Here is a 27476-nt window from a genome sequence, read left to right as displayed (position 1 = left end):
TCAGTTCCTACAGAGGCACCTCCCAAAAGTGCTGCTTCCCTGATTGTCATTACTCCTCTCTTGGGGAAAATATTGTCCCATTTGGCCCCTTGCTGCACCCCTGCACTGCCCTTCTGCTGCAGGACAGCTTCCAGTGTGTTCACATAAAACTTCACAGAGGAGCTCAGTCTGCTGCTTAAATGAGGTTCATGGAAAATGAAAGGGTGAGAGGAAAATAAGGAACTTGCATATGGGAGAAAGCAAATGGGGAGATCTGAGGCAAAAGCAGACAAGAGCCACAGGAGCACAGGATAACTCAGGTTGGACAGGACCTTGGAAGGTCTGCTCAGCACAGGGTCTGCCTCAGGTCAGAGGAATTAAGAGATATGACAACAGTGTATAAAAGTGGATCCCATGAAATAAAGTTGTTTTTTTTTTCCTTTAAAACTTAACTTTTCTACCCAGAACTGAAGAGAGATGGATAACAAAAACTTGTAGCATGGGTTTCAGTGCAAATAGAGGAGGGTGACAAAACTGCTGGCACTTTGAACACTGAACTGGTTTGTGATTAAAATGTTTTAGACATGGCTATATCAGAAGATCAAAGCACAACACTCCTAAAATCTGACTTGCCTAACAGTGCTGTGAGTTGAAAAATACAGCAAGCATTCAGATGTCAGGATTTTTCTTTAGTCTGAAAACAATGAGTTCTCCTTTAGCCTTTACCTCTCAGAAGAATATGGTCTGACTCAAAAAGCTAATACTTTCACCTGAATCAGTCAAAAAGGCTTTTGCACAACCACACCAGCATTCTTCTCCATAAAAACTTCATGTGCCCTTTCTGGGACTCAGAAGCAAAAAGGCCAAGCCCAAAGAAAGACCATTCAGAGATCTTCAAAGTAACTTTCACCATGAAAAAGTATGTGTGTGCAAACATGCATCAAAATCACAGACCCATAGGATCATAGAATGGTTTGGGCTGGAAGGGACCTTAAAGATCACCTCATTCCAACCCCCCTGAGCACAGACACCTTCCACTAGACCAGGTTGCTCAGAGCTGCATCCAGCCTGACCTTGAACAACTCCAGGAATCACAGAATCAGTTAGATAATCTGAGATCATCAAGTCCAACCTATAACCAAACACCACCTGTCAATCAGACCATGGTACTGAATCCCATGTTCTGTCTTTCCTTAAAATCCTTGTGGTGACTCCACTGCTTCCCTGGGCAGCCTATTCCCATGTGTAGTCACCCTTTCTGTGAAGAATGTCTTCCTAATGTCCAACCTAAACCCTCCCTGGAGCAGCTTTAGACTGTGTCCTCTCAACCTGTCACTGGTTGCCTGGGGAAAGAGCCTGAGCCCCAGCTGGCTCCAACCTCCTTTCAGGGAGTTGTAGGGTGTGATTAGGTCACCCCAGACCCTCCTTTTCTCCAGGATGAACACCCCCTGCTCCCTCAGTCACTCCTCACAGGACTTGTGCTCCAGACTCTTACCCAGCTCTGTTGCCCTTCTCTGGATCTGCTCTGGATGGGGCATCTGAGATTTCTCAAGACAATCTGTTCCAGTTCCTCACCACCCTGACAACATAGAACTTTCTCTAAATATCTAATCTCAGCACACCCTCTTTCAGTGTGAAGCCATTCCCCCTTGTCCTGCCACTCCAGGCCCTTGTATAGTCTCCATTTTTCTTGTCTGTTCTCTTCAGGTACTGGAAGGCCACATTTAAGTCACCTCAAACTCTTCTGAACTGCTCAATTCTCCAAGCCATTGCCCATGGGAGAGGTGCTCCTTCCCTCTAATCAGCTTGGTACTTCCTCTAGACTCTCCAACAGGTCCATGTCCAGCCCCTCATCCACCAGCACCCCCAAGTCCTTCTCTCCCTGGATACTCTGGATGTGCCCATCCCTCAGCCTGGATTGATACTGGGGATTGCCCCAGCCCAGGTGTAGCACCTTAAAATTGTTCTCATTAAACCTCATGAGATTCCCGTTAAACTTTACGAGATCCCCTATTTTCTAAGCACTGTTTGTGACCAAACACCACATTTTCACAGCTCTACAGCGTGTGCTTGATACAGGCAATTCCTGATAGCATAAACAGGGAGCCTGTAAATCGGGGTAGAGGGAGCAGGAGGGTAAACCCCGACGCCTACAGGGGCTGAGCACCGCAGGGGGCACACAGGATCCGCCGGCGAGATTCCCGCTGGATTCTCCGCTGGATTCCCATTGAATTCCCGGCGGGATTCCCATTGATTTCCTGCTGAATTCCCGCTGGCTTTCCCGCTGGATTCCCACAAAATTCTCAGCTGAATTCCCGCTGGCTTCCCCGCTGGATTCCCGTCTAGATTCCCACTGAATTCCTGCTGGCTTTCCCGCTGGATTCCCACTGAATTCCCGGCTGGGTTCCCGCTGGATTCCCACTGAATTCCCACTGGTTTCCCCGCTGGATTCCCACTGAATTCCCGCTGGCTTGCCCGCTGGATTCCCGTCTAGATTCCCACTGAATTCCCGCTGGCTTTCCCGCTGGATTCCCACTAAATTCCCGGCTGGGTTCCCGCTGGATTCCCACTGAATTCCCGCTGGCTTCCCCGCTGGATTCCCATTGAATTCCCGCTGGCTTTCCCGCTGGATTCCCGTCTAGATTCCCACTGAATTCCCGCTGGCTTCCCCGCTAGATTCCCACTAAATTCCCGGCTGGGTTCCCGCTGGGCTCCCGTTCCCGCGCCGGGAGCGGCAGCGGCGGCTCCGCGCTCCCACAGCGCCACCCGGTGGCGGCGCGGCGGAGGCGGCGCGGGGCTGATGCTGCTCATCCCACCGAGCGCTCGTTTTTAATCAGGCATTATTGAACGGCGGATTTTGGCAGACACGAGCCTCGCCTCTTTGCTCATGTGTCACAGGTCCTGACAGAAGAAGGTACCAGGTACTCCTCGTCGGGGTACCAAGGCACCTGCACGGGATCCTGGCTGCAGAGAACAAGAGCTCCTGTGTTTACACGCTGGTCACGGTCTGCATGTTCACACCCATGCATAAGGCATTCATTAAGAGATGCTAAAGCATTTCCCCTTTTGTAAACTTCAGCACATGTGGATGAAAATTATACTTATAAATTAGAAGGAAATTGTAAATTAAGAGGAATAATGTTTTATCCCTGGGGGTGTGTTGAATGCCTCACAAGTGAAGCTCGGAGTAAGTGAAATCCAAAGGGAAGTTCAGCCCTTATAGCCCTTTGGTTCCTGTTTCATCTCTGAAGTAAAATGAACTTGTGTTGTTCAATAGAATCATAGAATTACTAATTTTAGAAAAGACCTCTGAGATAACCCAGCACTGTCAGGTCTGCCACTAAACCATGTCCCTGAGTGCCACATCTACATATCTTTTGAACATTTCCAGAGATGGTGACTCCACTCCACTACTTTCCTGGACAGCCTGCTCTAGTTTGACAACTCTTTCAGTCAAGAAATGGTTCCTAATATCCAATATAAACCTCCTCTGAGGCTTCTTCATATTGTCCTGTCACTTGTTTCCCAAGAGACCAACCTTCACCTGTCTAGGTTCACTAAAGAGAAAAATACAAACATCCAGCTTTGTGTCACCTATATTTTCCAGGATTTTAAAGGATTATATATTCATATTCTCTCCTGTGAACGAGGAAATTCAGAAAGAAATTGCCATGGAGAAATACAGGTTACAAAACTAGTCAAAAGCTCATTTTTGGAACTTGTGAAGAGCTACCCAAGCTCAAAAGTCATTTCATCTTTGCTCTGCATTAGAGCAGAATCAGATAGACAGCTGGCACTTACATACAAAATGCACTCTTCTCAGGGTGATCTCTGGGGTTTAAGAAAATTACCTCTGTCCAGTTGGAAAAGGAATGAATTCTCACTTCTTCCAGGCTGTAACATTTTCAGTGTAAATTTACAGTGGGTGAAGAGTAAAGTGAAAGTCTGGGATTACAAATTTCTACTTCCAGAAAGAATAGCACAGGTATTTTTGTCATGCATTTTCATCTCTTGTTACTGCAGTAACTTGGAGGGGTTTTTCATCTTGTTTATCAAACATGGGCCACATACTTGTAGATTTCTCACGACTTCAAAACCTGAGTGAGATTGGAACAAGCACTGGGAACAGCAAGAAATAAAACAGCTCCAGCCACATCTTTAGCATATAAACAATTTGAAGACAGCAAAGCCTTCTTAGTAAGAAAAACTAAATTCCTCACAAAGAATTTGTTGCCAGAGAGGGAGCATTAAACCAGCTTGAATGAGCTTGTCAGCTTTCAATTTCAATATATGTTCTGAGATTTTGGTATAGAGTGTGAGAATACCTTCTGCCCTCATTGAAGAACTGCAGGAAAACCCTCATGTGTTAGATAAGAACATATTTCAAGGAAGAGCCAAGTGCTACATACTTTGGATTAGAATGATAACTATACTGAATATCAGGGTATAGAAGAAGGAAAGAATTCTACCTTCAGAGGAAGAGGACAGGCACCTCTGAGCAATAAAGCCAGAAACAGGAAAGAGAAATCCCACTAGACCTGGACAATATAAAGAGGTAGTGATAAGCTGGGGAGATGGCAGTTAGCATGGTGTTCTCTATACATCAGAGGAGATGTATGACAAACAGCTGAGACCTTCTAGTGATAGTCTGCTTCACAACTGAGGTAAGAAGTAAAATAAGAAGGCAAAAAAAAACCCCTCCATGTCCACAAAATGAAAAAAAAAATCACGTCCACCTTTTACATGCAGGAATAAAGAAAACCTAGTGCTCACAGAACAGTCCATGCAGCTGAAACATGACAGTGTTTATCCTGATTCAAAGAAAACCTCCATTTACAGTCTTACTGCTTAATGATTATTACAGTTACCTGGGCAAAAAAAGGAATCCATATATGTACAAATACATTTAGAAGCTGCTGCTCAGTCTCCACCACGTGTAGTGGAGAGGTTAAACACCAGAGACACTGACCTCTGCCGAGCCTAGTGAAAATTGGCAGCAGGCTGTAGTGCCCCGCTGAGGGGAAGCAGGGAGCCAGCTGCTATCCCGTTCTCCAGGAGCAGCTGCCTGGCCAGCAGCACAGAGCCCTGCCCCGGCAGCGGGTCAGGGCCGGAGCCTGAGAAATGAGGGGGTGGGAGGGGTGGAGAGCCGGCACCGGAGAGGGATTGCAGGGTGCTCTGAAAAGCCTCAACAGCCAGGCTTGGGAGGTGCTGGGACAGGGAAGAAAAAGCTGTAGGAAAGCAGATTTTCCTGGTTTTGTTCCATCTTGAGTAATCTGTTATTTAAGAAAGAATACTTTGTACTAAGATATTGTATTAAGTGAGAAGGACAAGTACCAGCTTCCCCTCACTGCAAATCAGCCTGTTTCCCATTTCAGCAGGGTGACCACAACACCTACATGGTTTCAGAGTCTTTTTCTCCTCCTCTGAGGCTGCACTAGCAAGTCTGGACAGGTAATTTCACACATTAATGCATTTTCTCTTGCATTCATAGTACTTTTAGGTGACAGTAATGTCATCAGCTTCCTACTGAAGAGCATTAGCTACACTCATCAGTGGAGAAACTCTGCTTCTCACAAACATATTAAAATAGGGAAACCCCACATTAGAAATATATCACTTTCTTCAAGAGAAATCTAAACCACTCTTCATTTTCCTAAAACGCAAATTCTGTGGGCAAGCAACTTGTGCTGAAACTGCAGACTAAAAAATAAATGTCAGCCTCTTTAATGGCTTTGGCAGAAGAGTATAAATTGAAGGGGAGTAATATAAAAACACAATAACAAAACAGCTGGATTGGTGCCATGAGGTGCTGAGTACTGTGCCTTGATGTAAGAACTAATTTATCCACTTGCTTACTCTTGCTCAAGTAAATGGTCTCCCTGGACTGGAACTGCAATTAAGTCCGTTCCAGTTTTAATTGGATGGGAGTGGAATTCTGAGCACTTTGTGGGACTGAGCCCACTGAGAGTACCTTGTGCATCCACAGACACACACAAAATGTGTAAATCACTAAGAGTAAAAGGTGAACACTCACTAGCTCTCTCTAAAAACCTGCTTTTAAGCCAAAAGCTACCCTGATTCTACTCCTGGTCCCTTCCAGTTAAAAAGTCATGCCTACATTTTTTCAATCCTTGCGGGGAAAGCAGGAGAGAATTTTACAGCCAAGTGTGTGAATCCCTTAGCTCTAAGAAAGTATTGTCTGTGAACAAGACAGGTTGCATCAAGATGGATGGTTTTCCATGTCAGCCAGAGTCTCTGCCATCATATATCCTTAAAGGTATGTGTAAAACACTTCCCTGTTTCCCAAAGGTCTCAGCTAGAGCACATCTTTGTGTGTTTGGTGTCAACAAGGCAGAGAAACTAGAGAGAGCGCTGAGAAAAATTATCACAGATAGAAAAGAATGGACTATGAAGAAAGACTGAAATGTTTTCCCTTAGCAGCAAATGGCCTGGGATGGGGGCAGGGGAGTAAGGTTTTGTATTGGAATCTTGTTCAGATATGTACAAGGTTATTAAAGGAGAGTACTGAGCAGTTGTTCCCCATGTCCAACAGAGATAAGAGAAAAAATTTACTCTCTCAGTTTATACAAACCAGCTTCAGAGTAGCTTTTAAGCAGCATTTTTAACTAAGAGGTCAGGACAAGATACCTCAGGAGGCAAAGAAATCTCATTTACTGCAGAACAGGAACAGACTAGACCACCTACGGTTTTCTAGAATTCTGCACATCAGCAACTTCTGAATTCCCCTAACTTGCAAACCACCTAACTTTTAACATCCAGAGACATAAGCAGTAATTACTGAGCCAGCATTAGAGGAGGGGAAGGGCCTTTGCATTTGTGCGTCACTTGGTTGTTTGATCCAGGATGGTCAGCTGCATTTCATTTATTGCCTGCCCTGAGTAAGAAATCCCCATTCTCTGTTTGGGATAATTTGCTCAGACAGAGGATATTGCTGCCAAAAAGCAGCAGTGGTCTTGGCTGAAGAAATTCCCAGAGCAGAAGCCCCTATTTTGCATCTCTAGAGTTACATTTGCTATTATTACAGGTAATACCATGGTTATTGAATATGGCTTCCTTACACACTGGCAAGATCAGGATTACTTTGGTACAGACATGCAAGGGTATTATTGAAGAAGTCCTAATGAGAAATATTTTTCCAAATAATAAATCTAGTATTTGAATGGCAATGCTACACCATTTAATTCCCCTAATGCAGCAGACAAGCTCTGATACACACACATCTATCTGATGACAAGGTAACAGAAATAGTCTGCTCAGGTGTTTTATTTCACAGCGGCAGGGAAAGGCCATAGTAGGATTCTTCCAACCATCTCTGAATGCTCAGCTATATTTACTGAATGAATAAACTGCCAGAAAATAACTAAGGCATTTTTGCAGGAAGATGTCCATGATGGAACCATTAGCAAGTATGACTGGAGACATTCAAAGATAGATAAATGAAAGCCCCTACTGTTTTTCATTTCCAAAATGCTTTTCCATAATGGACGTAGTTGCTAAATGTTTCCAGAATTTAGTACTGAAATTTCACAAGATACACACTCTAATGGTCCAGAATACATAAAACTGCATTGTAAAAACCAATGATGTGATAGACTAAAACTGTCACGTCAGAAAATCTTATTATGTGAGGATTCTGACATCCATATAAAATGAAATATAAGGGGGAATAATTGAGTTCATTCTACTTACCCACTTACTACATGATCTTTATTATTTTCTGACTGCAAACACAGCTATTGGAAGGGGAGGGAAAAGGAGAGAAGAAGAAATGCCAGTCTATCCATATGACTATTTTGTCACTGTAGTTTTCAAACAGAGGCATTAGGAGCAGAACACATACGTTATATGTTAGTTTTCAAGGGAGCAATGTGTAAGAAAGCCCTTCTGGATTACCTGCAAAATTACTGCTTTGCTGCTAACAGCCTACAACAGATTGTTATTGCTAAAGGTTTTAATGAACATGTTTTGTCAGTAATAAAATTTGAAGACAGCTCTGCTAAATTTGGAAGTATAAAAATGCTCATAAGAAAAGGATAATGATCACTACTTACCAATTCCATACTTTTTCCTGTAATGTTCTTTAGTGAATTCATCACAATCACAGAGTAATATTTGCCTTCCCCAAACATTAATTACTGCCCCTATTTTCAAGTCACTGTCTTTGTAAAATTCCTGACGCACTGCTCCTGTCTAATAAAAGAAGGAACATTTATACAGCAGTTCCATAAATCTCAGAATCGCACAACCTTTGTTAAAACCCAGGCCATTTAGTGTGTGTGATTTAACAACCTTTGAAGTCCATTGGTAAGTGTATTTCACCCCGTGTTAAGCTCCTTCACTTTTACAAATGTGGGATTTACATACAGTAAATCTCAGTAGCTCTCATTTGAGCTACTCTCCAGTGGCAACACAATTTCATAAATAACTCTCTTTGTTGCAGAGGATAACAACCATAGAAATTACAAATCTATGATAAAGATATTCAACATCTGGAGGCACTCAATAATTTCTGACCTGCAGAACATCCCGAATGTAATAGCCTTTGTTTCTTTCTGGCTTTCCCAACACATTGAGCAGAGTGTAGTTGGTGATGGTGCCTGGATGATATGGAGCAGTGGGAGCATTCTGCAAGGAAAGAGACCAACTCTTCAGAAATATGTGTGACAGTGAAGAAAGAGAACTCTGCTACTTTAGAACCAGCAGGTTTGTTATACACTGGCTGTTATTGCAGTATTTTCTGAGAGATTTTTTAGTAAATTCTAAGATTCTAGTACTAAACCTGAAAACCAAAAGTGTATATTCCAAAAGCCAGAATGTATATATGCCAGAAGCAGCATTCAGAATCTTACTGTCCCTCCAAGGGTAAAGTCTCCTTTCTCTTGGAAGCAAACAGAAAGCAAAGGTCAGCATACCCAAAGTACCACATCATTGTCAACATCTCCTCTAAAGGATATTATTTTGATTGGTAATAATTATAAAAACATGCAAAGAACCATCCAGGATTGGTCTTATCCACTACACAAACAGAGGAGATTCAAGTCAGCATGATTTTGTTGGCAAAGATGTGTTTTTGTTTCTGTTGTTAGTTTTAAAATTACAGAAGTAATTTATCCCAATAATATCAAACTTAATATATATTTATGTCACATTTTTTAAAATTATGAATAAACTGCTGATGCAGGGTAATCAAAATTAGTTACTTTGTCTTACCACCTCTCCTGACCCCTCAACTTTTGATTCCTCTGCTGCCATTCTCAAAATTTCCAGAGGAAAAAGCCAGTCCTTAAAATAGCAACATGAACCTCTGTGGTTGAAGGGGTCTGATATCATAGAGCCACTGCTAAATCAGCATCTCAGAATACAAGACTTACAAGGTGAGAAAAGTGTAACATTCTGCTGGTAGGTTTTTATTACAAAATCTCATGTACATCTATGGTATCACAAATAGATTATCAGTGTTAGAAGGAAAGGAGGAAAAGACTCCCAGTATTTTATTCCATCTGTTGGCTGATGTTATTCTATCATCAGGATCTGTCAGGAGTGATACAGAAGTGTATCCAGATCAGTAATTTTATAATCATAACAGGTTAGAGAGGATACAAACCCTTTGAAGATTTCTCTGAGTGTAGCCTTTCTCATGATTAATGCCCAAGAAAGCTTATTGATGGATTCCTATTGATTTTAATTGGCTTTGCTTAATGTCCCAAACCCAGAAACTCAATTTTAAGAAATCATACCAGATTTGCTATGAAGAGGCAATGTTACAGAATACTAAAACTGACTTTTCCAAAGGCTGCAAATGTAAGTCATAGATCAAATCTGAATTCACCTCAGTTTTACATAAGCTTATTAATATTAATTTTCTTGTCTTCCAATATAGCAGAGTTTTATTAATATAGTTACCTTAATACATTAATACAGGAGAAGGAAACTCATAAGACATGTCTGTGACTAAATGCTCCTTTTAGTTTAAGCGTGAAAAGCCTAAAGATATTTTTCCATCACTTATTAATTTACTACATGAGTATGTGTGCAAAACCTAAATCATGCAATTATGAGTAATACTCTGAAAACACTTTCTAAATATCATTAAAATCCTAATACAGGATGTTCAAAACAAGGCATTCAATATTTCTTAATTAGTGGAAGAATTTGAAATTTTTATTGCTCACCTTTGGAAGCTTATCTCTTTTGAGGAAAAATGGAACTACATCCCGGCCTGAGTTTGGTGGTAAAATTTCTCTTATATCGATAGTGTCATCAGACAAATAATAACGAAGAACAAGTTCCCGTGGGTCAGAAAGCTTCAATTCTGGGTCATTCCACACACAAGAAAACCCCAAAACTTGTCCATCAAACTCCAGAAATTGTTTCAAAGTGTCAAAACGCTCATAAGGGTGAAAAGGATTAGTGCTCTCCAGATATCTCTGGTAAAGGAGAAATTAAAAGAATTTTAATTAATGTATTTTTAATTATTTATTCCTAAAAACAAGATCACAACTACATGGTGCTGTCTAAACTTAGAACATAGGTTTAGGATTTTCAAATGACACCACACCATTACAATACAAGAAATATGATTTATGTCATTATCAGAGAAGTATTTACAGGGTTGCTGTGCCCTCAGAAAAAACATGAAAACAATTTTGGATTGGTTTTAATCCTTGTTTTTCTTGCAACAAGGTCCTCTAGATCAGAGAATTGTTAAATTATTTACAGTAAGCTCATATTTTCAAGAAACTGCCTGTGGTAATCAGATGACTAGAATGCCAAATAGCATCACTCTTCCTGATTTACTTCCTTAAAAATTATTTCTTACAGATAATGTGGTGTAAAGAATCAATTCATTCTTTTCCCTTTGGTATTTTCTGTCATTCAACTTTAAAACACAGATTTTAAACTTTTGATTCATGCTACACAGTTGGCAGGTACTGGGTATGTTTGTTCTCCTCTCAAAACACACCCATGGGTCTGATAAGGAACAGCAAATGTTCAACTAAAGATACTTTCCAGCTCATGTGGCAAGGTGCTTCCTGCAGTCATGGTTGCTGCAAAACCAGTAGCACTGGGTTAAACTGAGTCCCAGGATGATGATCCAGTCCAAGGACTGCATTTCTATACTGTTAGTTCACATCTATAAATGGTGACCTGAACAGAGAGTTTTTCTTAAGTCCAAATCCACATGACCAAAGTGCATGAAAAGGGATGAGATAATCCTTCTCATTTACAAAATTGCTTCCAAAGAAGAATTGTGACAGACATCAATGAGACAATGTGAGCTCAACTGTCTGAACAGAAAACAATGTTGACTGTGGACAATTTATATTGTTGTCTATATTTCTCTTTATCCACTAACACACCTTCTAGCCTTAAAAATCTGTGAGGGAAACAGCCCATTCTTTCAAAGCATCAAATCTTCAAATAAGGAGAGCAGCACCAAGCTATTTACCTTCCCAGTGCTCTCTTTCTCCTTCCTGACCCTTGAAGATGCAATAGGCAACAAAACAGCCACAGAACCAGGTAACACCATTGTCATCCATGGAATACCATTTCCAACAATACAGGAGGAATTTCTTCATGGAAAGGGTTCTTAAGTAGTGGAAGGGAATGCCCAGGGAAGTGGTGGGGGCCCCATCCCTGGAGGTGTTCAAGGAACACATGGATGTGATATTCTGATCTGGGTGACAAAGTGGGGACTGGTCACAGGTTGGACTTGATGATCTCAGAGGTCTTTTCTAACCTAAATGGTTCTGTATTTCTGTGAAATATGAGTCTAAATGGTTTACTGCACTCTCCACTGGCCTCATTTTCTATCCCATCCCATTCCTTCCTTCATACTTTCATTTTCTGGCCATGAACTAGGAGTCCAGTGAAAACCAATTTAATTTTGCTCAAAGTAGCCCAGAGCAATAAAAAAAAAAAATACTTTCCACAAATTAGGTGGTAATTTTTTCGCAGAAAAGTGAAAGTATAAGGCAGCCAGAATCTGCTAAATAACTTTTCTGGAATTTCCCAACAACTGAGAACATGAAGACATAGATTTTTGTAATTTTTTGTCTTTTGAAGCTCTTATTTCTCAAACCTTTTTTCCCTCTCCATTCTCTTTAGGGATTGATATGCCCAATTCTTGAATGTTTTCCTTGTGGTTAAAAAAAAATTAAAACCTCAGTGGGTTATGCAGTACCATACAAAATGTTGACACAGTCTGACAGTATCAAGACAACTCAGCATGTGTTTATATACACAGCTGTTACCTATAGGGGCTGAGTAAGGGAAAAGAAACCCATGGCCAGGCTGCATCACCACAACACAGAACCAGATGTGCTACAAATGCTGCTTTTCACTGGGGGACTGCACAAGCCTGGCTGCATGAATGAAAAGAAACCAACTTGTCAGCCAGAGAGTGCCTCAGAGACATGGAAATTGTCCTACACATCTCAGTCACAGTCACCTTCCATTACTGCTGCTGAGGCCCACAGTAGTTTTCTCCCTGGGAGCACTGAGGATGCCACAGACACAGGGAATATTTGCTGCTTTCAGAGGACCAGGCTGGATCTGTCACAACAGGCTGCATATGGTGGGCCAACAGTCCTAAGAGTCAGGTCAAGTGCCATTTGCACTCATATTAATCAAGAAAAACAGAACTGAAAGAAGCTTGTCATTATTCACAACAGAAAACATCACTCCCATTACTATTCCCAGAGGGGAAAAATAGAAATAAAAACAAACAACAAATCCTGCAAAGGGGAATCCACATAGAATCCAGGAGTTGTGACTTCTGCAGGTGTGTATTTGTGTATATGTGATCCTATACACTTACAAAAGAGGGAGACAAACAAAACCTAGCAAGTCTTAAAACGGCAGAACACTGTATTTGCCTTACATGTGTAAAGAACACGTTAAAAACATATTGGAGTAGAGTTGAAAGAAAACATATGAATAGAAGGAAGGAGTCTGCAGGAAGCCATGGGTGGGCTGGAACCACAATTCCAACTAGATCTTCCTTTAAACACTTTAAAACTGTTTATTATCATTAGATTAGCTCAAGCAAAATCAAACTAGAACATGTAAATTACAGTAGAACATGTAATAGGTACATCTTTTTTTCTTTTCAGTTTAACACTGAAAGGCTTATATTATTTTCCTAATTAATTTTATTCTGTTTTAAAAGTTTTACAAACACATCAAGAGAAAATTATGTATAGAGTACAACGAGGCACATACCAAAAATTTTAAATCCAAGTTTTCTCTTGGGATTTACTATGCTGAAATAGCTACTTTCTATTTGATATTAAAGAAATAATGTATGTAATGCATTAAGTAATATGCATTCAAATCAAGCTTTATTGAAATCAATTTTTCACCACTGCTGCCCCTCCTGACCTTTTGCCGCTCTGTGGTGTATGGGTCGTCTGGACGGCTTGCAGGAGGATTTAGTCTGATTCCTATCTTCCTCAGGAAATTTTTTGTGTACAGGTCACAATCTATAATCTTATATTTTCGGCCATAAAGGGTTATTTCTGTGTTGATATTGAAGTGATACATAGTATAGAACTGATCCTCATGAGGAGGTGGAAGTGGAACCAGGCCCCGTCGTAAAATAGTTCCTGGAAAACAGAGTAAATTCATGAGGTAAACAATATTTGCTCTAAGGATCCCAACAGAACTAGGTTTAGAGAACAAAAACTGCCTCAGCAGGGAAAAAAGTATGACTTATCAAGGGTTATTGAACTGATATTGACCTGAGTTTCCTTAAGGAGCACATGGAAAGTAGAGACAAGAGAGGTGAGTTGGGCACTGATTGCTGGTCTGAAGCAAAGAATCCATCTCAAAAATACAGAGCCACGACCTCACAACCAACAGTCTCACAGAAACAGTGTCCAAAAGAGAAAGAGGAGAGGAGAGGAGAGGAGAGGAGAGGAGAGGAGAGGAGAGGAGAGGAGAGGAGAGGAGAGGAGAGGAGAGGAGAGGAGAGGAGAGGAGAGGAGAGGGAGAGGAGAGGAGAGGAGAGGAGAGGAGAGAAAAAAGAGATATATTTTAACTTTGACAAAGTAATCAAGTACTTAAATTTTCTTATTCATAGTCTTTAAATGAAAGAACTGTTATCCTGGCAGCATTGAATTTTATTACCTTTTGAGGATTAAAATACAAGGAAACTGCTATTGGCCTATCAGCTGAAAACTCTCAAATACCCAAAACTCTCAAATACCATTCTCAATGATGAATTGGGTGATGCTTCAAAAGTACTCACTGCTTGTGAGCAAGAGACTGGAGCATCTTTCAAATGAGGAAAGGTTGAGAGCTGGGTCTGTTTAGTCTGGAGCAGAGATGACTCGAGGTGGGGAAAACGTATCAAAGTTTACAGGGACCTGATGGGAGGGAATGAAGAAGATGGAGCCAGGCTCTTCTCCATGGTGCTCATTGACAGGATGATAGCAAATTAAAAGATACAAAATTCCAGCTGTGCACACAAACCCACTTTTTTACTGTGAGGGTGATCAAATACTGGAACAGACTCTCCAAAAGGGTTGCAAAGTCTCCATTCTCAGAGAAACCCAAAGGACATGGCATCTGGGCATCTGGCTCCAGATGATTCTGCTTGGAGCAGGGGCATGGACTAGAAAATCTTAAGGTATCCCTTCCAACCTCAGTGATTTAGGGATACCACAAATATTTCAGAAATAACTTACAGGAATTTTAGAACCAACTTAAGAGGTCCTGGGGAGAGAGGGGATAAAGAGAGCAGAAGGGAGAAAGATACCACTGTGTGCTTTGGTGTTTGAAGGGCCTTGTTCCTAGGTTAGTCCATGGAAATTCTTTATTGTTCACTTTATTTCCCTATAGACTAATTTGTATGAAATACCTTTCTTTACTATATTATCAGAATTGTTTGTTAAGTTCTAATTCCTACAATGAAAATACATCCTTAATTGTTCAGGGGAATAAAGCAACATAGCAGATTTACTTTATGTTCCCATTAAAATAATTGTTTAAGATCCATTCATCATCCTGATGTTTCACATGTACTGAATCCAGCATTCTGGTTACTGACCTTTGACTGTAAAATAAACCTGAACCTCCATCTGCTTAAGCATATTAAACACCTATTTAGGATGTATCCTCATGAAAGGTGTTGGAAAATGTGGGATGTAGCACATTTTAATGAGATGTAAAACTGCATTACATTAGATTTCAAAAAACCATATACTTTAAAACATTTTACCTGATTTTGGCTAATTCTTAGGTCAATCAACCGATAATGGGGTAAGTCAGAGCATGCAAATCCTCTTGAATCATCACTCTAACTAAAACATAATGGTTGATGATTTTCTAATATGAGGTGTTTTCAGAGATTATATTCACTTCAGGTTTGGTGAATCAGCCTCAGCTTGCTTTTCATATCACTTTTAAGGGTGAAACACACATACCCATTTTGTTCTGAGGGAGAAGAATTTCTTTCCTAATGGAAAATGTCTTGTAAAGATATTATCTGTAGCAATCCTTTGCTTTTATTAGGTATCACTGTGCCTGATGTACACATGTAGAGGGTACATTCCATAATGCTGAATTTGAAATTTAATAAAACCTGATCAGCTGGGGTTAGGTCTCATCATTTTAAAATTGTTCTTCCTTCTGGAAAATAATACATTTTGTCTAGAAATTTGTTGCAAGCTGTTAAAGGAGCATCTGATTGTGAAGTTTTCAGGTTGCTCAGGATGGATTGCTATTCCTGATGGTTCTTTGGTTGTCAGTTTATTGAGCAGGACATGCTACTGCACCACCAAGCATTGATTTAAATATTTGGAACTGGTCAGACTAAGGCTCTGCTCTACTGTGCTCTTGGAGAGGGAGTTGGGGTACTGCTTTGCTCTGACAGTGGTGGCGGTACTGAGCTCCCACACTATAATTTGTGGCATATCTTCTTTGCTCTTGGGGCTTTGGGTTATTTGGCAAACCCAGCAGTTGCTTAAGGAGATCTCACCAATAGTCAAGGCCTTTTGACAATGAAGCTGGGCAGAAAATGATTTGGTGTCTGCTGCTTCTCTTCTCTGCAGAAGAAATAAAATGGTATCCAGAGTTTCCTCAGCACAGCTCTCTGACACAGCGCAGCTCAAGAGTGCATTAGAGAGAGGAGAGGAATGAGTAATACCTGGAGTTTGTAAATGCTTTGTTTGCACAGAAAGGAGGAGAAGCCACCACTATTATTCACAACAACACAAAGAATCAATCCCAATAAACAAGGAGGCTTCTTACATTCACTTATTCACCCTTCCAGAACATAGCAAGGTCATGATTTGGCCACCATCAAATATGGCAAAATCACAATTATTTCAAGGCCTTGGGGGAGGCTTAAACTCTTAGATAATCTGTTATATTGGAGGAGCTGATGCAACTTCACTTTCCCACTTGTACTTTCCTCTTCAGCCAGCCGGCCTTGGGAACCCAGCCAGGCAGCAGCTCCACTCTCTTTTTCAGCTGGCTGACCTTGGGGAAACCAGCCAGCTGCTCCAATCTGCTCTGGCTTGCAGGGTCTGGATTGCACTGGAAGCTACAGTCACCCCCACAGGAACAGAAATGACCTTTTGATAAGACAGTATCAGCCAGCTACAGTCCTGTTAACTGGGAATTATATGTACAAAACACTTGCAACTGCCATACATAGCCTGGCTGTCTATGGGAGATTTTTTTTTTTATACTGAAAGAGTAATTATCATTCTGGCAGTGGAAGAAGCATTTGGAGTTTGTTATGTGGTCAAGTTCACTGTCCTTCTCTCCTTATCTTGACTTGGGCCTTGTGCATAGTGATTGTCCTTCTGTTTCTTGCTTTGATTCTGGTTTCTCAGGTTCAAGGTCTCTGCATTCTCTCCTCAGTACAGATTTCCTCTAATGTTTCTTATATTTGCCAAATAGCAAGGCAGTATCCAAAGTTAAATGAAGTTTAAATTTCAGCTATTTTGTAGCAACCTTGTAAGTCCAAATTAATGTCCAAATACAGCAGCCATTTTCATAAAGCAGTTTTTAAAGTCACTGAAACATTTCCCACAGATCATTTACTTCATGAGTTTGAGATTTTGATCAATGGTAAAAACACGTTTTCTTGCTTTTTTTCTCTAAAGCAAATTTGTTTTAGTTTTGTAAAATCATAATTCAATTTAGAAATTATTCTAACTTCTTTGACCACTGTTCCTTCACCAGATCTTCCTGCAGTCTGTAAGCCTGTCCAAATTTCCAAAAAGCCACAAGCACTACAAGAGTACAATGGGAAACTACTGCATTTCTCCAATCCCACCATTCCCGGGCACTCATTCAGACCATCAAAGTCTCATTTGTGGGTTATGGCACAAGCATTGGTAATCCCATGGCCTCAAGGCATTTACCAGCCAAGATACCCTTGATCTACCCTGTCACAGCTCCACCTTCTCTCCAAGAAGCCTCTTGAAAACAGCCATCCCAGCTGTCTGGTTTACATCTTTTTTGACAGGGCAAACATCCAAGTTAAGGTGACCAGCACCCTCTGCCTCCAACAGTTCAATTCTACTTTGCCATCACTGGTTTTTGCTGTTTTTCCTTTACACAACCCCTTTCCTGGCACTGCAACTCTCCAATTCTTCACACAGACCGAGCCCATCCTGCTCCTGATGTCCTCACACATTTTTCCTCATGCACCTGTGATCTTTTGTTCAGCGCAGTTTGCCTTTTAGCATTCCAAGCTCTTATACAGCTGAACTCTCCTCTACAAATCCCTGGAATTTTAATTAACTGTAAAGTTGTATTTCAGCAGATGTGCAGAGAGCAGCAAAATGGTCAAGATCCTGAACTTCAGTTCAGTTCAGCTCCTCACCCTGTTATGACCTTTTCTGTATGATCCTGGGTAAGACTTTCATTTCTTTGTGCTTCAGTTTACCAGCTCCACAATGCAGACAGTTCCACTCCTGTTGTTCTTGGGCTTAAAAATTCCCAGTTAGGATAAAAAAATGTAAAGAATGTAAGATAAATAGACAGACAGACAGACAGACAGACAGACAGATAGATAGATAGATAGATAGATAGAATTATATTAAAAGAGGAAACGGGACAATTCTTTATTGAAAATGGTCAGATTAGCAGTTCATGATTTAGTATATATTTTTAAGAAATATTGTTTTTGCATGTGTTCAACAAATATTTAGAGCCTTTAACATAATAACTTTGTCATTGGTCTTCAGTTATGGAATATGAAGTCAAACTCCAAGAACATGTGAGTAGAGAATCCTTTGATGAGTGTCTCCATCACCTCTTTCACTCCACATCACATTAATTTCTAGGACAACAAGAATATTTATGAAGATGTTTATGATAAAGTACAGGGCCTGTATCTAAGCATCAACTGTGAAGCCCAAACACATTCCAAATAGTCCTTGGGCCCTTCAATCTACAGTTTTTCTTCCTTCCTAAACACAACCAATACACAGAGCTTCCTTACCAGACCAGGTACCAGTGACAAATAAATTAAGTGCACTTTGGAGATCCTGGAACATTTATTTTTAATCTCTCAGGTAAATACGTTGCAAATACATATTTATCCCACATAAAGTACTCAGACAATCTCACGGAGACTTTCAAAACATCATTGCATGGAAGACAGAAAATTCTTGTTTCTCTCTAATACTATTCAGTTAATTTTAGGTCCAGTATCAAAGGTGACTCCAACAATCATTAACACAAGATACAACCAAGGAAACAGGAGGAAATTGTAGCCTTCCTGTCACCAAAAGAACAGGACTAGACTGCCAGGAACATTAGGGCTGAAGAGGCAGCCTGCACAACCCATAGTACAGAAACAATGAAAATAACTCCTTCAAAGGAATCAGCTTTGAATTTGCTTTATCCTGCTCTAAAGAATCTGGCTTCCACCTTGTCTCTCAAAGGCATCACCTCTGACTCTCTGTACTTCCTTTGTCAGTGGACATTTCCTCTAAGCCACAAACCCCAGAAGCAGCTGCTCCCACTCTTGGGGCACACAATCAAGGAAATGATGATGTCTCCCACGTTTTACATATGGGTGCAGGCTGGGGGTAAGGGAAAGAGCCCCAACATGATTTTCTTCTCATGAAAAAGCACTTGCCCAGGTAGAAGTAGGACAAGGTTTCATTGCATTCAAAATCAGTCCCTGTTGATGAGCTTACAAAACTTCTGGCAGGAACTACTCAACACAGGAACAGCAGCACCTGAAATACTGTTTTAAGAGATTCACGGGCAGTTTTATCCCAGTCCTAACAGTAATGATGCACATAACACCTTTAAATATTATCTTATTCTGTAGACAGAGAAATTGATAGCATTTGCTGATCTGGGAAAAGAATAGGGTAGTTAAATGGTTAACTTATTTTTGAAAATTGCTGTGCTAAGAATGTATAAAATGTACAAAACATCTTTGGGGACTGGGAGGTGCAGCCATCCCAAGACATCCTGCTTCTCTGGATTATATCCCTTGAAAACTTTTCATTCTGGCAGCAACCCATAAACACCAAGAAGCAGCAGCTGTGTTCCCCCTCTGCAACAGGATGTTGACCGCTAGATCACATTTTCTTAATATAAACCAAGTCCAGTAATACCCCAGTAAATCAGCACAGCAAACCCTCCTCCTGAAGTCCTCAGGCTGGTCCCAGAGCAGGGCTGTGACACTGAGGCAAGGCAGCTCCTCAACTTAAAAGGCATCAAGGAAGAATTACTGTGCCAAGGGCACTTTAATCATGAAAGAACCAAAAGCCAGAGGCACAGAAGACTCTTCAATAATGGCAGAGACACTGCAGTAGCTCATGAACAATTACAGAGCTGCTTCCATAGAACTCCCTGTGTCAGTGCCAAGAGGGGAGGAGCCAGGTCAGGAATGGACATCTAGAACACAAATTGTTTTTGCAGGACTGACACAACACTGACAAAGACCTTACCACCATGACTTCAAACTACTATATTAGAGAAAAAATTGTCTGTTTGAGTACATGAGAGGTTTCAGCCTTACAAAACCCACATCTTGAGAAACAAAGACAATAAAAGAATTCACACCATGATCTGTAACAAGAAAAGACAATTATACCTGTGCATTTACACCTCATTTTAGCTATAAGAACTCACATTATATATCCTTTGGAATGGACCAAGACTGCAGAGAAGAGAGATATAAAGGGCAGGAAAAAAGGTGCCAATAAAAACAGATACCTTGATTTATGCCGCTGTCTTTCACTACAGGCTCAGTCACTTGAATTGTATCATCTTCAAGGTAGAAATATATTTTACAGTGTCTGATTCTATACAGCTCTTGATGTTTTTCAGGCACTTCTTCTTCAAAATAGGCATCAAAACACAACACCTATTAAAAACAATAAATAAATATAAAGCAGCAAAATCTCCAACACTTTTGCAAAATATGTCAAATAAACTTGTAAAGGTCATAAGTAACTAAATGTATGGATTTCAGGAGGTAGATTTATTTCTCAGAAATGTAAGAACAGAAATCCACATTAAAGCACATAAATATAAAATTCTTTGCTTGGCGTTTTTATTATCACAACATGTAAGCAGAGATGGGACTCTAAAGTAAAGAAATAAATCAAATACAAAAGTATCAGCAGGTTGCTTGGAAAGTCTTCCAAACAAAGCATTTCTGATAACAGAATGAGCTGCCTAGGTACTGAAGCAAATTTTAGACTGCTATTCTATGAATTACTAGAAAATACAGTGCATGATGACAGCAATGGCTTTACCATCAAGGTAAGTGGAAAGAGTTCTTTTTAAGCAGATCCTGCAAGTGTTCAAATGAATGGTACTGAAGACTATCAGAGAGAAATGACATTTTTCAGGAAGCATTTACAGCTGTGCAATGTTGGCATTTCAAAACTTCCTTGGTTCTGCAGTTCAGTGAGTGGGGAAATCACACAGAGTGTAGCAACTTCTCTTCATGGTCTCTTGTAACAGCAATAATGCAAAAAAACCCAGCCTTCACAGGGGAGGTGCCCACTGGCCCTCATACCTGGAGATCCCAGCTCAAACTCAGACACCATTACACAAATTTTGCACTTCTTGGTATCAGTTTTTAACCACCAACACCAATGTTAAGGGACCATGAGAGCTGTATCTACTTCCTAGGGCATTATCTAGCAGGATGCTTGCTTTGGTAAGTATGTGGAGGAAGGCATTAATTAAAACAGGCTTCCATCCTGTCCTCCCAATACATTTGGGTCAAATGATTATTAACTTATACCTAATTTTCCAACTGGTTATATTTAATAAACACAATTACCTTTACTCTTGATTCATCAGACAACCTGAAGCATTGAAAAAAAGACAGTTTAACCATTCCCTATGTTTCAACAAGCATCTAGCAGATCATGAGTTGGAAATGTTTGAAATCTAATAAGCTGGCTGAGCTCCCTGCATGACAGAACACACTGGTTAATAGTCGGCACTCCTTTTGCACATGCCTTTGGGAATCTCAAAGTATCTCCATGATACCCATGAGTACTCTGTCATCCAGAGATTTTATAACACCTCATGGACAAGAACAACCTCTTTTTCTACATCTGGGAAGAGAGAAGTAGCAGCCTGCCCAGGGGCACACAACAACAGCCACCCTGTGTCCTGCTCAGACTTCTCAGTCACATTCCCTTCTCCCAGGCAGGGTAAGTGCAAGGTGAGAATAATTCTGTTTCCAGAAATTATTTCAAAGGCTCAGATCACACTGATTTTCAGCAACCACTGAACAGTATGACAGACACATTTTTGGCATCAAGTCTCCTGCACTGTGACCCTCCACCACTAGAGAAATAAAATGTAAATCATAATCAAATTACATAACCATTACCTGTTAAACCTGATGGCATTAGATCTTCACACAAAAGAATCTAGAAAACTTGGTTATAGTTTAATTAGTACAACATGCAAGTTTCTGAACAATGTACAGATTTTAAAATATATTTAAAAATTAATACTTGTCCACAGTTTTTAACTGTGGATTTCACTGTTTCATGTATCAAACACAAAACACTGGACAAAACATTTGACACACAGCAGAGGTAACACAAACTATCAACCTGCAACATCTCTTCCTCTTTCCATTTGTCTAAACACTGGTGCAGAGTGCCATTTTTGGTGACCTCCAGCTACTGTTCTGGAATGACCAGGAGCCCTGTAGAAATCTCTTGAACACTCCAGGGGACATAAAAGGTGCTATGACAGAACCACTGTATCCCAGTCTGAACATCCTGGGCTTCAGCTGACAAGGATCAGAATTTCATTCCTCTGGAAACATGGAAACTTCTGCATCCTCTTGTCCCTGTTCTGCCAGTCCCATTAGAATGCTCTTCAAGAGCTCTGCTTCATCACTAATTGTTCTTAATTTTGTCAATGATCTTTTCTGAGAACAGTTGTCTCATGAGACACCAGCCAGGAAAAGCAGTCTGTTTGCACAGAACTCCAAGCCCAGTCACATCCTTAATACACTGGATTTATTTCTTTCTCTGAGCACACACCTATGCCCTGGTTTATCCCATTTGAGGAGCCTGTGGAAGTTCTTTTGCACTCAAATTTTATTCTCTTTACACCCTTATCAACATGCTAGTGTGTGACTGAAATATATGCAGCAACCAACTGAAATTTTGCAGATTAAAGCAGATGATTCAGGAAGTGTGAGGAGGGGAAGGAACAGAAATCATGATGACTTACTTTTCATTTTGGACCAAAGTTAGTCTTAAAAATACTCAAAATGTAACACTTCCTAACTGGAGTCTCATCTGCAGTACAGAACAAAGTTCCCATCCCACTCCTTAAAAAATTAAATGTTACCTATGAAAACCAAAAATAACAAATATTGAATAAATTCTGCAGCACTTTGTAAAGTGCCACAAAGTTTCTCTGGCACCTGTGATAGTCAAATTATAAATATCATTCCAAGCCCAGGAGGCCTTGTGTGTGTACTTAATCATAGAAGAAATTAAATTTACACCTGCTTCCTATTAGGCAAGTGAAACTACAAAGACTACTTCTCAGCTTACTTAATAATGAAGTTTTATGCCTGTCCTTCTTCCACTTGCTATGGTACTACTGAAAGTTACCAGCCAAAGTGGTAAGAAAGCAGCTTACATTTCAAGACATAAACACCCACTCAAACCTTTTTTCATTAAGTGCATTCTGCTGAGTCCCAAACTGCAGCACTGGAGGACAGAGCTGCATTCCAGGCTCTTAACTGAGGAAGCTAAATGACTTGGATAGTGAGTACCCTGTAACAAACTGCCATTAATACAAACACATGAGCCCTCCAGAGGCCAATTCTGACCCTGCAGACTCCTGTCCTGGACTGCCCTGTGGATGGATTAGATCAGGAAAGGCCAAAGGGCAGCAAGCTCCTCTCACCAGCCAAGGCCAGGAACTGATGCTCACTGTTGTGGGAACCCAGAACATCCCTCTGGCTGTCCAGGATGGCCAAGACCCTTGCCAGGGGACTCAGAAGCCCTGGCACAGAGCCCAAAACACCTGTGGGTTTGATTATGACCCATGGAGCAAATTACCAACCTTATATGAAAATCAGCAAGCCACAACAGTTTAAGTAGAATAATAGTGAATTTAACACAGGGTGAAAAAGTAGATTTTGGGGTTTCTGGAATGGGGGTCCAGGAGGCAAGATGGAGAAATCTGGGCGTGTCCAGCCTTTCTCCTTCTTCTTATTGGCCTCCTGCTGTGATGCTGGCACTTACAGATTGGTTTAGAGTAGAAGCTCACTGTCTAACACAGGCGATAGGTGCTGGAAAGTAATTGTAAACATTGTACACGTAGTTTTTAGCATAAAGACATAACACCGCCCTGGGGGCAGGCAGAGTGCCTGGACTGTCCTGCTGGATGGACCTTGGCAGGGCAGGAGAAAATTTTTTATAGATAAGATACAATAAACAACCTTGAGACCGAGAAATGAAGAGCTCTGACTCCTTCTTCAAGCGCCGGGCTGGGAAAAGAGACTTTATAACTCTTCTTGGGGTCACTCTGACAAGTGAGAGATCCCGACACACTGGAAGGTCCCTCTGCCTCCTCCTGAACCCCTTTGATTCCATAGGCTTAGATCCAAGGCCTGAGGAGGCAACACACCCTCCAAGAAGGGAGTAGGAAAAGCAAGTCCAGGTCTGGCTGAAGCTTTAACACCTGGGCACACTGGACCAGGTCACACCCAAGCATGTTGCTCTGGGAGCAACACCAGGGATCTCAGAGGCAAAGCCAGCCAAAGGCACGTGAGCTGTTCAAACCTAACATTTTCTTGTTGTAGTTCTGCTCTGCCAAAAATGAATGTGTAATTGTACTCCAATTACCTGCATGGCTTCTCTTTTAAAGCAAAAATTATGAGATTTGCCTTTCTTCTCAATATTTAAATACCATAATCATTTAGTCATGCAACATTTCTGCTATCTGCTGAATGATTCCTTTTTCTGGATCATTTTCCTTCCCTGATTGTAGGCTTTTTGCTTTAGAAATAAAACATCGCTAAGTAGAATTTAATGTGAATTTAAACATAGCAAGCAACAACGTGCCACAAAATTCCTGTCATCACAGGTTACAGTTATTTGATAATTCTCTAACTTAAAAGGTGTCACTAAATTATGCAAAAAAAAAAAAAGCAACCCAAACCAAACAAAAAAAAACCAAAACACAAAAACCAAACAAAAACAAACAAACAAACCCCCTCCTAATTTTAAATGTCTGGGTCTGTATCAGACATAAACAATTATACAATAAAAAAACCATACAGAAGTCAACAGGACTTTGAGCATACAAGTATGATGGCATGAGTGAATCCCAAGCATGTAGCACTCCACTGAGTTTAATGATTCCCAAGTGCCCAGACACACTTTCTCCTGAACTGGGGATTACCTTACATTCATTCTTACCAGCTTGCCAAATAATTCCCTTATTTTCATCATTTTCACTAAAAAGAAATATGCTTTCCCCCCCCCTTATTTTTGTTAAATCCTGTAGGAGATGTATCCCAATACAGAAACATTTTTATATAGTGTTGTTATGTTTATATTAATTGTCCAATACATAATATAATGAAAAAAATGCCCACTACCACTCTTTTTTCCTATCTAGGAGCTTTTTTTGTATGCATAAAATAATCTTCTGAAATATCTAATGGAATGTCATCGTTATACTCTGTCATATTGTAGCAATTCATAAAGAAATAAAAGGGTATTTGTACATACCTGCTTGTCAAATGCTATCCAAGAAGGAGGACTACTTCCTGCTGCTTCAGGAAACACACTGCTGGTAATTTTCAAGGTCTGACCAGGTAGCAGTTCACCTCCTATTCCAGGTTTATCTTCAAACAGCCTCCGAACATTATTGCTGTACCCACAGATCTGTGATCTGTGGAAGTTTTCTCCCCCAATCTGTCAAAAGTGCAGAAGAAAAAGAGAAAAGAAACTGTGTGTTTTTGTTCTTAAGTCCATGATAGCTGACCATCCAGGCAAGGAGGATTAGTCATGCAAAAGTTTCTTTATATTTACTTTTAATACAGACTCTAAAAACCTGTAACAACTGGAATGCTGCAAGTGAAGTAACATTTTCCAGTGGCCAATTTGTCAGTCTTATAGACAAAAATGGAATAATATTCAATAATTTACCTAGGCTGAGAGATGGGACAGTACCAGATGTTTAACACCACACTCCTTCCCTGCAATAAGGATTGAGGTGGTAGAGAAATAATCAAATCACCCTCAAGAACTGCTGTAAAAGGTAAAGGGGAAAGGCCTTTCTTACAACTCTCCAGAGGACAAATGGAAACAGTTCAGCAGCATTCAGAGAACAGCCTGCTCTCCTTATTCATGTCAAAGATCTTATTTACACTTGCATCCCTGAGTGCAAATAAATTCCTCTGTACTAGTGAATACACTTGAATTTTGAGAGGCTGGACCTGAATCAAAAGGCAGACATTCATTTCATCTGGGAGTATTTCAAAAGAAGGTCTCTGTAGTGATTCCTCTGTATTATCACTAATTTTTCAGGCAATTAAAGATGGAGTGCTTAAAAATATAGGAACAACCAACAGTAAAGAAAACCATCTTGCCCACTCAAATTTCTTGGCTGGGGCTGGAGCCAGTCTTCAAGTGACACAGAAAAGCTTCTGGGCTCACATAAATATCACTCCTGTCTCTGGGAATGCCCCTCCTAAGAAGCTGCCTGCTTTGCTGGCCAGAGGCAGCTGGTGTGAGCTGGGCTTGGGCAGCAAGCCCCTAATGACCGCACACAGCAGTCTTGTACAAGAGGACAGGGAAATAGGAAATGCCAATAGAAAACTCCACTTCCTCCCATGAGCAACAATCCTGACGTGTTAGCTCCTCTCACTCTGCTCTTCTTCCCTTTCTTGCCCTCTCAAATCCTCAAAATACTTTATCTGGGAAGCAGAGAGGGCCACTGCACACTGGCATGCCCATAAAGAGGAGAGAGAGGCCATCAGAGCCCCCTCCCTGGGGCTGGGGGAGCATGAGGGAAGATGAGGTTGAAATGGGAACTGATGTTATGGCTGAGAAAAGCCAAGGCAGAGGAAAAGGTTGGACACCAAAATTTTTCACAGCAGCATGTCAGTAAAGTAGCAGGGGGACAAAATTGCCTCCCCACTCCATTTGGAAGACTGGGCATCAGTGATTATCACATGCATTTATGTAAACCACTACTTCCCCAAAAGGTGTAGACAGTTCTATGTTAATATCATAAATCAAAAAATGGTACAAATAATCATTTTTCATTATGGCAACATTCAAGTGCTCCAAGATAACACAACACACACCCAGCAGAGCAGTTCTGGGAACAAGTGCAAGCAGTGAAGCAGCAAAACCTGAAAGTACTCAAGCAGTTATTTCATTCTGCCAGTATAAAAGAGTCAGGAATCTGAAAAGCAGGGAACCAGCCTCATGGCACAGAATTATCAACACCAGTCTGCAGGAACTCCTGCACATTGGGGTCACAGTCTGAACTGTTCACCTGCCTCCAGGTGCTCCAAATCCAATGGCACAAACCAGAGAGCTGCAGACATAAACAGCCCAATCACTGCTTTAGCTGAACCTTGCTTAAAATCCTTCTGCACACCACTTTTGCAAGGACAGCAGTATGAAAAAGAATACTTACTATTTTTACAAATCATTATTTTTAATACCATGATAATCAATGGCAATACCCTTGCTTAGGTTAAAAAAAGCTGAGCTAGCCAGTACCCTTTGAAACAGTTGTTGCAAAGGAATAAGGTTCACATCCTGGAGTCAGAAACAATCAGAGCTATGGAAGCACATCCCCAAAGAAGATACTTTAAAGGTAAGCAGTGTTTTGAACAAAGGTGGATAAAAGAGCATGCAGAATGTATCATAATTTAAAGAATAATACAAAGGAAACAGAAAATTTCTCCTCAAGATATAACTCAAGAACAAGAGTTACTGAATAAAAGAGAAAATCGATAAAAGGAA

General features: G+C 40.7%; 1 protein-coding gene across 1 annotated transcript in view; it reads right to left on the bottom strand.

Moving 5' to 3' along the window:
• Positions 1–27476, bottom strand: part of EFHC2 (EF-hand domain containing 2) — a 57190-nt gene that overhangs the window by 23946 nt on the left and 5768 nt on the right. The window contains exons 2-7 of the mRNA XM_030952648.1: positions 25224–25409; positions 20200–20350; positions 13384–13607; positions 10173–10427; positions 8515–8625; positions 8052–8190 (exon numbers count right to left, since the gene is read on the bottom strand). Coding sequence (XP_030808508.1) covers positions 8052–8190; positions 8515–8625; positions 10173–10427; positions 13384–13607; positions 20200–20350; positions 25224–25409 — 1066 coding nt within the window. The remainder of the gene's footprint in view (positions 1–8051; positions 8191–8514; positions 8626–10172; positions 10428–13383; positions 13608–20199; positions 20351–25223; positions 25410–27476) is intronic.

The sequence above is a fragment of the Camarhynchus parvulus genome, chromosome 1, assembly GCF_901933205.1.
Source record: "Camarhynchus parvulus chromosome 1, STF_HiC, whole genome shotgun sequence".
Taxonomy (NCBI): Eukaryota; Metazoa; Chordata; class Aves; order Passeriformes; family Thraupidae; genus Camarhynchus; species Camarhynchus parvulus.
Note: the sequence above shows the minus strand (reverse complement) of the source record. Positions and strands in the feature narration are given on the sequence as shown.